Source organism: Pseudoliparis swirei, chromosome 20 (genome assembly GCF_029220125.1).
Source record: "Pseudoliparis swirei isolate HS2019 ecotype Mariana Trench chromosome 20, NWPU_hadal_v1, whole genome shotgun sequence".
NCBI classification, from domain to species: domain Eukaryota; kingdom Metazoa; phylum Chordata; class Actinopteri; order Perciformes; family Liparidae; genus Pseudoliparis; species Pseudoliparis swirei.
In genome coordinates this window covers 24258008-24270507 of record NC_079407.1, presented here as the reverse complement: position 1 = coordinate 24270507, position 12500 = coordinate 24258008, and the positions used below count along the sequence as shown (strand labels likewise).

The 12500-nt window shown below is 44.8% G+C and overlaps 1 protein-coding gene across 2 annotated transcripts in view; it reads right to left on the bottom strand.

Annotated features, from left to right (window-relative positions):
• rsrc1 (arginine/serine-rich coiled-coil 1) overlaps window positions 1-12500 on the bottom strand; it is a 136312-nt gene that overhangs the window by 26813 nt on the left and 96999 nt on the right. For both annotated transcript variants that reach the window (XM_056440812.1, XM_056440813.1), the window contains exon 7: window positions 60-131. In XM_056440812.1, coding sequence (XP_056296787.1) covers window positions 60-131 — 72 coding nt within the window. The remainder of the gene's footprint in view (window positions 1-59; window positions 132-12500) is intronic.

The following is a 12500-nucleotide window of genomic DNA, read 5'->3' as shown; positions in this document are numbered from 1 at the left end:
ACAAGAAAAAAAAAGTCCACTTTTATAAAGAGAGAAGTTGTATCGCCTAGAACACTCACCTTCCTCTAGTGCCTTCCGGGCCTCCTCCTCCCTCTTGGCTACTTTGGCCTTCAGCACCTCGTCCGTCTTCGCTATCAAAAAAAAGAAAAAAAAAGAAAGAAAGACGGCGGCATTAGGAGCGAATCAAAACGCCAGGAACATCATCACAGTTATCATTACGGGAAAACAATTAAACAGATTTAGATAGATGAGCCATCAAGGAATGCATTATTAACTATGATACGCGATTGTATATCTGTCACGAAGAAGAAGAAAAAACACTTCATATATTTAAATTCGATCTTCGACACATATCTGAATGCACGAGGCACACACGCTATTTCTATGCGGAAATACTTTCACGGGATAAACAGTTAAACGTACAAATCAGCAAAAAATATGAATCACGCCTTCTCCTCCTCCTTTCCCCTTCAGCGGAGACCCCTCCTCTCTGCTCTCCCTTCACACCCCTGTAAAAAGCCAGCGAGTCTTCCCGAGGTGTTTATCGCGTCGGCATAATGAAAAGCTTAAGAGAACGCGAGGCTGCGGGAGTAAACACTCGTCGGGGCATTTTAAGCATCTCTCGTCTCGGGCTCCCTCTTTTCTCTTCCTTCTCCCCGCCGCCTTTTCCCCCTGAATAATCAAGACGTTAAGCCACATTAAAAAATATAATGCCGCGTATGGCAGGACTATCAATACCGCCTCTAAATTAATTACATTTCCGTCGCGGCGCATCATTTATTTCGCGGCGTTAAGGCCTCGGCGGAGCCATTCGCCTTTATTGCTATCTCACTTGGTTGATGAGTGAGCTGTGTAAAATTGAGTCTCCAATATCGTTACACTTAATGAGTTTAAACTTTGAGGAGAAGAAGAAAAAAGAAACAGAAGAAGAAGAAGAGGGGGGGGGGGGAGGAGGAAGAGAATGAGAACACCGCACTGTTTTGGGGGGGGAAGTTAATACAATATAGGAGTGGGTGTAAGCGCTTACAGAATGTTTGTGTTAGGGCACAGCTGTGGGGGTCCCGACGCTGTTCACTGCACCACTCGAGATGACTGCGTGTGTGTGTGTGTGTGCGTGTGTGTGTGTGTGCATGTGTGTGTGCATGTGTGTGTTGTGTACACTCCTGTTTTTTGTGTCTGATTGTGCGTTCGATCCTTTTATTGCAAGCAAATACGTTACATACAAATACACCACATACATCATTTCTGTGTGTGTGTGTGTGTGTGTGTGTGTGTGTGTGTGCAGGAGGCCACGGGGTTGCGCTCGTCTCTCCGTGGTCGCCGCGCCGTTGTTTTTTGTTCCCTAATTGGCGTAGACAAAGAACCGTCACACGGCTGTTACGGCTGGTTAAGTCTGGAGGTTCCGCTTCTTTACCAACAATGACTCTTCTTCACGGATGGATGAACCCTCCTCTACCTCCCTCAGCTGTGTGTGTGTGTGTGTGTGTGTAGCAGCATGTCTAACCAAATAAGCACTAATCAATCAATCAATCTCTCTTAGTTAACACAACCGTAATGTAGTAAGTGTGTGTGTGTGTGTGTGTGTGTGTGTGTGTGTGTGTAGCAGCAACTCAAACTACAGGCTGCAGCATCTCCACAACGACAGGCATGACTTTGATTGTTTGTATGCACCGATGTGGAAGTCTGTGAGTACACCTGTGTGTGTGTGTGTGTGTGTGTGTGTGTGTGTGTGTGTGTGCGTGTGTGTGTGTGTGTGTGTGAGCGAGTGAACTCCTCTCTGTGATCTCCTCCAGTTCCCTCTTTGCTGGAGGGCTACCGAGAGGAGACGAAGCGGTGGTATCGGCGGTGGAAATGTGAGACGTGGAGAAAAAAAGGGAAAGAAGGCAGAAAGACGAGGAAGAACCGACAGCGAGCGGAACAGGACAACAAAAATAAACGAGTAGAAAAAAACAGAACACAAACAACAGGAGTGATTTGTCGCCTTTTTTGTTTTTTTTGTTTATCATGTTTATCCTCCAGCTCGATCACTCCATCCCCCCCCAACAGGTTCTCTCTCATCCTCTCTCTCTCTCCTTCTGTTTTGCCCTCTCCCACCCGTCCCGGTTTTCCTTCTCTCTCGCTCATCTCTCTCTCTCTCTCTCCAGTACTCTGTGCCTGGGGGCGATAGCAGCAAATCAAACTGTTTATCCATCTCTCATCAGCAGCGCCGCCTCACGGGGGCTCCTGCCCCCTCAAAACAATGAAAGTAGGCCTGAGCACCGAGCCAGGGATACGATTTAATTACATCAATGAAGAGCTCTGCTTTAAAAAAAAAAGAGAAGAAGAACAAAAAAAATAGATAAACTAGAAAACAATACATTACAGCAACACACTTTGCCGCGCTCATCATGAATAGCCTGTTAACATTACAGTTGAATGTACAAAAAAAATGAAAAGAATTAAGACTCCCAGCTGTGCCCCATCTAGAAGTAAAAAAAACAGGCATATCCGTGTGAAGAGGCCGCTTAGTGGAAGTATATTTCTTGGCAACTTAGTGGCTCCAGTTCATTGTCGGATAATTCCGTGATGGACTTTTATTAAAGCGGGGTAATAAACGCCAGGGTGTTAGAGGAGAGGAGAGGCCTTTCACTTCATTTACACTTCGTTCGCTCTCGGCTGCAGGGGCGGGAGGGAGGGAGGGAGGGAGGGCGAAGCGGCAGCAGGAAGGGGCGGGCGAGCGTCAGTGGAACCGCATTGTGATTACGGGTGTAATTGCAGCTCGGGGGCCCCGGGGGGCCGCGTCGCTCTGGTGGCGCTATCGTGGATGTTTTACGCACGGCAAACAAGAGAGGAAGAAAGTGAGAGACGAGAAAGAGGACGAGTGGGAGTGAGCGGCAGGCTGCCAGAACGTTGGCAATTTTTTTCTTGACAAGAATCTTCTCTTTTCTCCTCTTCCTCCTCCCCCCCAATGTCATCCTTCACTCCTCTCCTATTCTCTCCTCCTCCTCCTCCTCTCTCTCTTTCTGTCCTCCTCCCCTTGGCAGGATTAGCCGGGTCTCGTTAGAGGGGAAATGTAATAATGCTCCCACCAGGTGGAATCGGGCCCGCTCCATTATCAGCCGGGAGATGGATGGGCCGTGTAGGGCCGGCGGGGGCCACGCGCGCACGCAATTTAGATTCAATAAACTGGCAAAGCAAGACCCCCAATCTGATTTATCTCTTACACGCCACCGATGCTTGCCGCTACGACGCTGATTCCCTATTACCACTCGGAGAAGGACTATTCATTGGACGTAAGGCACGGCAGTAAGAGAGAGGCGCTTGTCGGAGTGGGGTGGGGGAGGGGAGGGAGGGCAAAACAGATACAGCAGCGGGTTAATACGTTTACACACAGATAAGCAATTAAATCTAAGGCTGAGGTGAGTTATAGAGTTATTAAGGAGGGATTGGAGGGAAGGGAGGGATAGGGGTGGGGGGGGGTGAGAAGAAAAAAAAGAAGGAGAGAGATGTTCTTTTTTGGGCCTCGGGTACAGTCGGCATAAGAAGTGAGAAAGGCTCCCGTATTATAGAGTTCACGGGGTGAGAGCACAACAGAGGAGCGGCAGCCTGCCCACGTTCCTCGGGAAACTCGACGCAACGCGCGCAAACTGGCGGTGCCGAGGAGAGAGGTCAGAACCGCGGCCGTCCACTTAGCGTGCGCGTCGGCGTAACGGGCCGCGCACGCAAAAATGACCCCTCCAATCAGCCGAGCGCTTTACAGTGAATCCCGAACCAACGCCGAATAACAGATATGATGATTAATACATACACTACCGTTCAAAAGTTTGGGGTCACTTAGAAATGTCTTTATTTTTCAAAGAAAAGCACTGTTTTTTCAATAAAGATAACATTAATCAAAAATACACACTATACATTGTTAATGTGGTAAATGACTATTCTAGGTGGAAACGTCTGGTTTCTAATGAAATATCTCCAGAGGTGTATAGAGGCCCATTTCCATCAACTATCACTCCAGTGTTCTAATGGTACATTGTGTTTGCTAATCGCCTTAGAAGACTAATGTCTGATTAGAAAACCCTTGTGCAATTATGTTAGCACAGCTGAAAACAGTTATGCTGGTGATATAAGCTATACAACTGGCCTTCCTTTGAGCTTGAAGTTTGAAGAACAAAATTAATACTTCAAATATTAATCATTATTTCTAACCTTGTCAATGTCTCGACTATATTTTCGATTCAATTTTCAATTCATTTGATAAATAAAAGTGAGTTTTCATGGAAGGCACGAAATTGTCTGGGTGACCCCAAACTTTTGAACGGTAGTGTAAATATGATGCGGACGGGTTGGAAGACAGAGCAACGGACCTGGGGGGACAAAAGCCCGACAAGGCAACACGAGGAGCCGATGGGCAGAGAGGACAGACGCTGACTGAGGACAGACCCGACAGTGAGACAGAGCTGCTGGACGGACAGACTGACCGATGGTCACGCTCCACGATGAGTTGCTTCAGCAACAATGTTTCCCACAATGCCACACGGTCCCTCTGTGAAGGAATAACATGCAATACGGAGGAAGTCTGTGGGAATAACACGAAATATCATGGTTCACGTATTTGAACTTTTAGTTCATCCAAAGTCATAACCCAACACCATTTAATGTCATGAACGCATATTTTTAGTTGCTTCGGCTGGTATAAAAATGATTAATGTGACCTTGAGAAAAACCTGATGAAAAGGACTCAAACCTACACCCACATGAGGCCGACAATATCCTCAAAAGGTTGCTTCGCCTGAACTTTACATTTAGTGGATGAAAGCTAATTAATTGACCGGGAACTGAACGACGACAGCAGTTTATTAAAATCTAAAATATAATTTGCTCCAAGAGGACAAGACAATAGGCCCGAAGCAGCCGCTCCACCAAGAAGATGAAGTTCAAGCTTAGTTTTTTAAAGCTGTCAAAAATGATCAGGAACGAGAGAGATGATTGAAATTGAGAGAGGGAGACAGAAGAATTGTGTATTTTTTCTGTTGCTTTGGCAATATTGTCGTTGCCGATAAAGCTTTTTGAATTGAACTGAGAGAGCGGGTGGTGGTGGACTTCAATCAGAAATCTTGCTATTCTTTGTGGTTTCCACCAACACAGCTGGGATCCCATCATATGTGCTGCGTGAGATGGTCAGGCAGCGTAACACTGAGATGGGGGACAAAGTTGATCTAAACTGGCCTTTAAAAAAAAAGAAGCACTACTCGAAGCAGCCACTAGGTGGCACAGCACACAGACGACAGAGCAGGACGCCCAGCCAGGCTCTGATTGTATGTGTGTGTGTGTGTGTGTGTGTGTGTGTGTGTGTGTGTGTGTGTGTGTGTGTGTGTGTTTAAACACAGGTGCCTGTGTGTTTGTCCAGGACCCTCCATCAAAACCAGCTCGCTCAGACCTCGTGGTTGTTGACAAATTTACACTACCGTTCAAAAGTTTGGGATCACTTAGAAATGACTTTATTTTTCAAAGAAAAGCACTGTTTTTTCAATAAAGATAACATTAATCAAAAATACACTCTCTACATTGTTAATGTGGTAAATGACTATTCTAGGTGGAAACGTCTGGTTTCTAATGAAATATCTCCATAGGTGTATAGAGGCCCATTTCCATCAACTATCACTCCAGTGTTCTTATGGTACATTGTGTTTGCTAATCGCCTTAGAAGACTAAAATCTGATTAGAAAACCCTTGTGCAATTATGTTAGCACAGCTGAAAACAGTTATGCTGGTGATATAAGCTATACAACTGGCCTTCCTTTGAGCTTGAAGTTTGTAGAACAAAATTAATATTTCAAATATTAATCATTATTTCTAACCTTGTCAATGTCTTGACTATATTTTATATTCATTTGATAAATAAAAGTGTGATTTTTCATGGAAGACACGAAATTGTCTGGGTGATCCCAAACTTTTGAACGGTAGTGTACCTGCGTGCTGATTGGATGAAGCGGTACGACATGTAATTGACGTATTTAGCAGTAGAAATACACACAAAAACCGTCCAATGACGAGTCTGCATTAGTCGCAGTTAAGGCTGGACATGTCGCAGCATGCGTCGGGCCAGAATCGTGTCGGGGCGGATTCCTTCGGGCCGAAGACGAGAGGAGGCCTGAACTCGGATGCTCCGCGCGGCGAGCCGCCCTCTGCATCTGTCATCGGGCCGGTTTTAACGACAACCCATGAAATATTTACAAACTAAACAATTAGAGAGAGATATCTTACAAAATGAATCAATTATTCATCGGCAATCGTCTGTAAAAAAAAAAAAAAGAAGAAAAAAAAGCTTTTGTTTTGTTTCATGGCTATATTCTGATGCTGGGGGTGGGGAGGGTGAGAGGGGGGGGGAGGGGGTGGGCATCAATTAGGGCCTGTACTCCTGTGGTGTTATGGATGCTTCAGAGCCGCGTGATTGCCTCGATGAAGGAGCCAGATGCAAATTGCCGGCGCTGCATGCTGACACCGTGTTGTGGCAGATGAGCTTGATAGAGAGAGAGAAGAAGAAGAAACTCTCTTGTAACACGGTTCTGCCGCACATGAACAATTTGGATCGTATCCGAGTGTGTGAAGAAGAAATGAGTTCCCCTACCTACCAGAAACTCAGGAGCTTTGCTTATGCAACATTTGTTCTATTCATTTTTTGAAATGACCTTTGAAATGACCTTCTCAGTCCATTTATCTTATTTATAGGTAAAACAGGAAGTAACAGTCCAGATTTATGTTCTCTGCAAACTACAAACGTGAACTCCATTCAATTCAAAGGATGTTTTCTACACAGTATGTCTCGGTGCATCTTGTAGATTGCTCTCGTTCCTGCAATCATTAAATAATGAGCCTTTCCTCCACGCTCACACTCATCAATGAGTGGATTTAAATTTAAACTCAGTGTGGTCATGTTGATGGATCCTCTCTCGAGAGGCTGAAACAATCTGTCAACAAAAAATTAAATGGGAAACGATTTAAAAAATTGATTGTTCAAGCAAAAATGCAGGAAAAAAATAGAAATAAATGCTTCTTCTGGCTGAAAAGAGACGTGAGAGTCGAGCTCTTTGAGCTGTTGTTCGGGAACAAACTAAACATTTGAAGCCATCTCCTTTTTTCAAGGGTTAGGGTTTGATCCGATGTGAGGTCAAAGGTCAGGGATGTCGCATGTGTACAGATTGTAAAGCCCGATGAGGCAAAATCATAATTTATGATATTGGAATATACAAAATAAACTGAATTTAATTGGAAAATTGACCGATTAGTCACTACTTGACTAAGGTAGGACAGCCCAATAACTATCCTCGTGTGATGCAGGCATCCAGTTGGGCACCTCTGAGTCGTTAGGTTGAATAACACATTTCCAATCGGCTCAAAGTGAGAGTGAAGAATAATAAAGATCAGTATAATAATCCTCAGCTCCACGTTCCAACCTCCTCTGCACCACACAGCACCCTGGGGAGGCTCCTTCCCTCTGGGCACTACCCCGCACAGGAGGTCTGAGGAGTCGGGCCCCGCACCCCAACCTCGCCTTTAGCCCCGAAGGGCAAAAGAAACCTGGACCCTGAGCCGGATAGGAGGATTCAGAAGAGGTGGAGGAGGAGGAGGAGGAGGAGGAGGGGCAGAGGCCTCCAGCGGTCAGGGAGATCAGAGAGGGAGGTTACTCCGAGGAGCATGCACCGCCATGGGCTTTGCACACACCTGAGACACGCATGGACGCCCGTGTATTTGCATAAGAGCAACGCACACGCACACACACACACACACACACACACACACACACACACACACACACACACACACACACACACACACACACACACACACACACACACACACACACACACACACACACACACACACACACACACACCTACCTGTGGGGGTGAAGCCAACAACAAAGCCCACAAGGTCACACAAAGTACAATTCTAAAGCCTGGAAATATCATATGTACATCGTAAATGCCTTTACAGTAGGTATACAAACGTTACATTAATATGCGTGTGTGTGTGTGTGTGTGTGTTAGCCTTTTCGATGAATCCAAAAGTTCTGACGGGAGAACCTCCTCGATGCGAGCGGGGTCCGTGCATGACGGAGGTCTTGAGAGGGCGATCAGAGCAAATCCACAATGCAGAGTTCACACGGTGAAATATTCATCACGGCGGGGCCTCTGAACGACGTCTCACCCTCAACTGCAACCCCGTCATGTCTCCACATGCCCCGGCGTCTCTTTCTTGTGCCCCCTGGATTCTTCTCCTTAGACACTCAAACTGCTTCCTTGCATCCTTTTTTACCTTCGCATTGAAAATGCGGAAGGTTGTGTTTTGATCGTCATGTGTTTGTGTGCGTGCGTGCGTGTTATTCGCATAAGTCAAAAAGTCATAAACCGAATCGCATGATATTTGGTTGGATGATTGGTTATTATCCGGGGATCATTTGATTCGATTTTGGGATCGATCGGGTCAAAGGTCAAGGTGAAGGTCATGAAAAGGTCAAAATCTTCTTTTTACCATAGCGCGGTCAATTTGTATCCAATTGGCATGCAACTAATGCCAACATGTTCACAATTCAATGCCCGATCTTGTGATATGCGACGGTATGCGCTCTACCGAGTGCCCGTTCTAGTTTTGTCTTGGAACAAGTGTGTGCTAGAGTTTCAGATAAATCCCTCGGAGGAAGCTAAGAATAGGTGCAGCTCACATTTTGGCCCTTCATGCCCGACTACCTGGCGTAAACGGTCGCCTTGCCAAAAATGAGACGCTGCAGCTAGATAGGGTTTACTGTATTTACAATGGTGGTATAAAAAAAGAAGAAGCAGAATATGTAGAAGGGGTCAAATAAGTGTGGATAAATTTGTCTCAGACAATTGACTTGTTGGGATTGGATGTTTTGAGGTGGTCCACAAACCCAGATTCAATTGTTTTAGCTCTAAATTGTTGGTAAATGTTTGGAGACATCAATTCAGACAAGATTTATTTCATCTGGAATTTGATTTATTTACCATGTTTCTTAGCGCGTTGGGATATTTGGCCGAGAAGGCAAAAAAGGGAGAGCCGCCTTTTCTCCCGATTGTACGACCGAGAAGACGCCGGCTCGGAGGGGGCGACGCCACAAGTATGACAACAGAAGAGGAAGATAAGGTCACTCGCCCTTCATCGCCACCAAACCGGAGATCTCTGCGCCAGCTGTCGCTCTGATGCTCCGTGTCTCACATCGTTCCTCGGGAAGTGAAGTGAGTGCCGCTCGCGCAGCCTCTCGGAGTTCACAGTTAAGCCGGATTCTCTCCATCAAGGTGCCCCATTGGTCCCACACACACACACACACACTCACACACACACTCCTGTACAGGAACCGATGATAGCTCGACATGGATGGGTTCTACGTTATCAGGGCCCCCACCATACCTGAAGTAATCACGCTTACATCCTGTCATTGATATGACAAAATGTCCTTGTGACTGCAGGGTTCAGCCTACTTTTCTTCCAATTGTAAAATATGAAAGAAAAAAAGACAAATTTGACCAAATACTTCCATTTCCCAAACCTATCCAAGTCGGAACATAAAGTATACGTTCAAATATAAGTGTGAGTGGTCCACAGATCAAACATTCCCTGATATCCCTGAAAAGGGAAAGTTGTGGTAATAAGTCCAAACTATTTAAAGCTGCAGACAACAGAAACATGCTCATAACCTGGTCACATCTACATTAAATACTTTATGTATAAGAGTTATTTTATCTCCCAACTCTTTAAATAAAAATGATTATTGATGAGAAATTCCCAAATGTAAAAGAATGTTGCACATAGCATCAATATTTTACAGAAAAGTGACAAACATTTTAGGCCACTAGATTCCAGCTGTGCGATACTTATTCAAATGACATATATATAAGAATATATATAAATATATACATATATATACATAAATATATGTATATATAAATACGTAGATACATATATATATATACACACACGTGTATATATACGTATATATGTATATATAAATACGTATATATACACATGTATATATAAGTATGTATATATACACATATATATATACACGTATACTGTATATATATATATATAAACATAAATATATATTTGTATATATATAAATATATATATGTATTTATATATATATGTATTTATATATATATATATATAAACATATATATATATAATATAATTTGAATGTGTGTGTATGTATATATAAATATATATATGTATTTATACATATATATATAAATATGTATGTATATATATATAAACATATATATATATATATATCATTTAAACATATATATATATATATGTATATATCATTTGAATGTGTGTGTGTGTGTGTGTGGTGCATATGTGTGTGTATCTGCTCCTCTGTTTCAGAGTGAACGCACTTGAGCGTGTTGCTTAATGGTGGAGAATAGGCTCGGGCTCCCCCGCTGAAAAGCCTGTTGGAAGCCATTGTGATGGCACACCACTGAGTGTGTGTGTGTGCGTATCATGTGTGTGTTGGTGGCAGGGGAGGTAGGGAGGGGGAGATTGGGGCTAACCCCCCCCCGCACATAAAAGGTAAACTGGAGCCGCTAATCGCAGCGCTGACACAAGGAGGTTCAGGAGGGCGGCCACTTAGAAGAGAAAGGCAGCGGAGCCGGGACCCGGGCGGCGTCAATGGGGCTCAGCACAACGGCCCACATTACGGGAACACACACACACACACTGCAGAATGGACACGCACAGACTCGGTGGTCCCGGGCTGCTCTTTTGGTGCGGCCTTCACACAAACGCCGGTTCGAGCATGTGCATGTAATACGTTCCCCCGAAAAGACCGCACTCATCGTCTTTGATGCGTTTGAATAAAAGCTTTTGATTTATTTTCTTTCTTTAAAAAAAAAAAAGGAAAAGAAACAATAATACGCGATTGAATTGCGACACTACACACTCGAGAGGGACTCGAGCTGATTAACAACAAGGTGAGGAGAGAACATCAAACGCCGGGGTACATATTTAGCAATTAATGTCAACTCGCGAGGAAACGATGAAGGAAAACAGAGAGAGGGAGGGGGAGGGCGGGCTGAGAGTGGCATGGTGGAGAGAGGGAGGGGGGGTGGGGAGAGCGAGGGAGACCCCCGCTGAAGGTAGAGGAGTGTTGTGCGCGCTCCCCGCCCCTCTTCCCCTCTTCCTCTCTCTCTTCATGCCTATTTTCATCACTTTGCTTAACATATTGATAATCAATTAGCGCCACGTCTGCTTTTTTTGCCACGGAACCCGTGTCGCGGGTCTATTCGCTCCGTCGGAGCCAATTCGCCCCGCTCCTTTAAAAAGTTCATCCTTTTTTTTCTCCCTCCCTTCTCTCCTTGGCGGCTCGGCGCCTCTTGGAAGAAGAGGAGTCATTACGCGGGGGAACATAGCCCGGGGTGCAATCACCTATTCTCTTTCATTACCGGGGAGATGGAGAAGGTGAGAGAGATTATTAGAACTTTGGAATGATCACAAAGCTCCACGCCGCCTGTCAGATCCCCCCTACGTGTAATTCATCTGGCCTCGCTACCCCCCCTACCCTACCCTCCTTTCCTCCCTCCTACTCTACCCTCCTCAGCCAGGGGTTTGGCCACAGACATTATTCATGAACATCTGCAGCGCGCTGAATATTCCACTAGCCTCCGCCGTGATGAAACGGGAGAGCTGCCCCCTTTGACTTGGAAATTAACATGCCGGCGGAGAGATTACGGACGCCGGCGTTTCGTTTACCGGAGCCGAGACCGGAGCCGAGCCGGTGGTACGGGCTGGGCTAGGCGGGGACAGGTGAAGAGTGTGCACTCTTTTTATTGGCCAGGTGTCTTGAAATAATCAACTTAATACAAAAATGAAAAAGAATATATATATATATAGATTTATATATATATATAAATGCCATGTGGACATAGGCTAGCAATTTGGTAAAGATAGGCCAATTTATTTGTAAATTAGGTGTCTTTGCATATTAGGCCACACCCCTTATGTGTTCATTGGCCCATATCCTCTGAACGCAATGAGATATTAACAATATTTCAAAGATTTCTGATGAGATTGAACCAATAAAGAACCACAAGAAATGTTGTATGAATCAGACCAAGCGTTTCGGAGGATTTAGAAAGAAACTGTTTTGGACAAGATTCAAAATGGCGGAAAATCGAAGTAGGCGGAGCTTATGGTCATAATGTTATTTTTTGTAGAGCAGGCCAAATCGGACATGTGCACCAAATCTCGAGTCAATCGGTCATTGGGTGCAAAAACTGCGTTTAAAAAAAACAAAAACACACAATAGGGGGCGCTATAGAGACATTTCTATAGAAACAAATACGGTGTGCGGCCAGACGACGTTTCTTTACGCCTAAGAATAATAATAAGGGTTCCTCTACGATGAAGTCGTCACTAGGACCCTAAAAAAAAGGAAGTGACCGTGGTGCAGGTGCATCCGCCGCCATGCGTCCAAAGACTCGCTCAAATCCGACGTTCCTGAA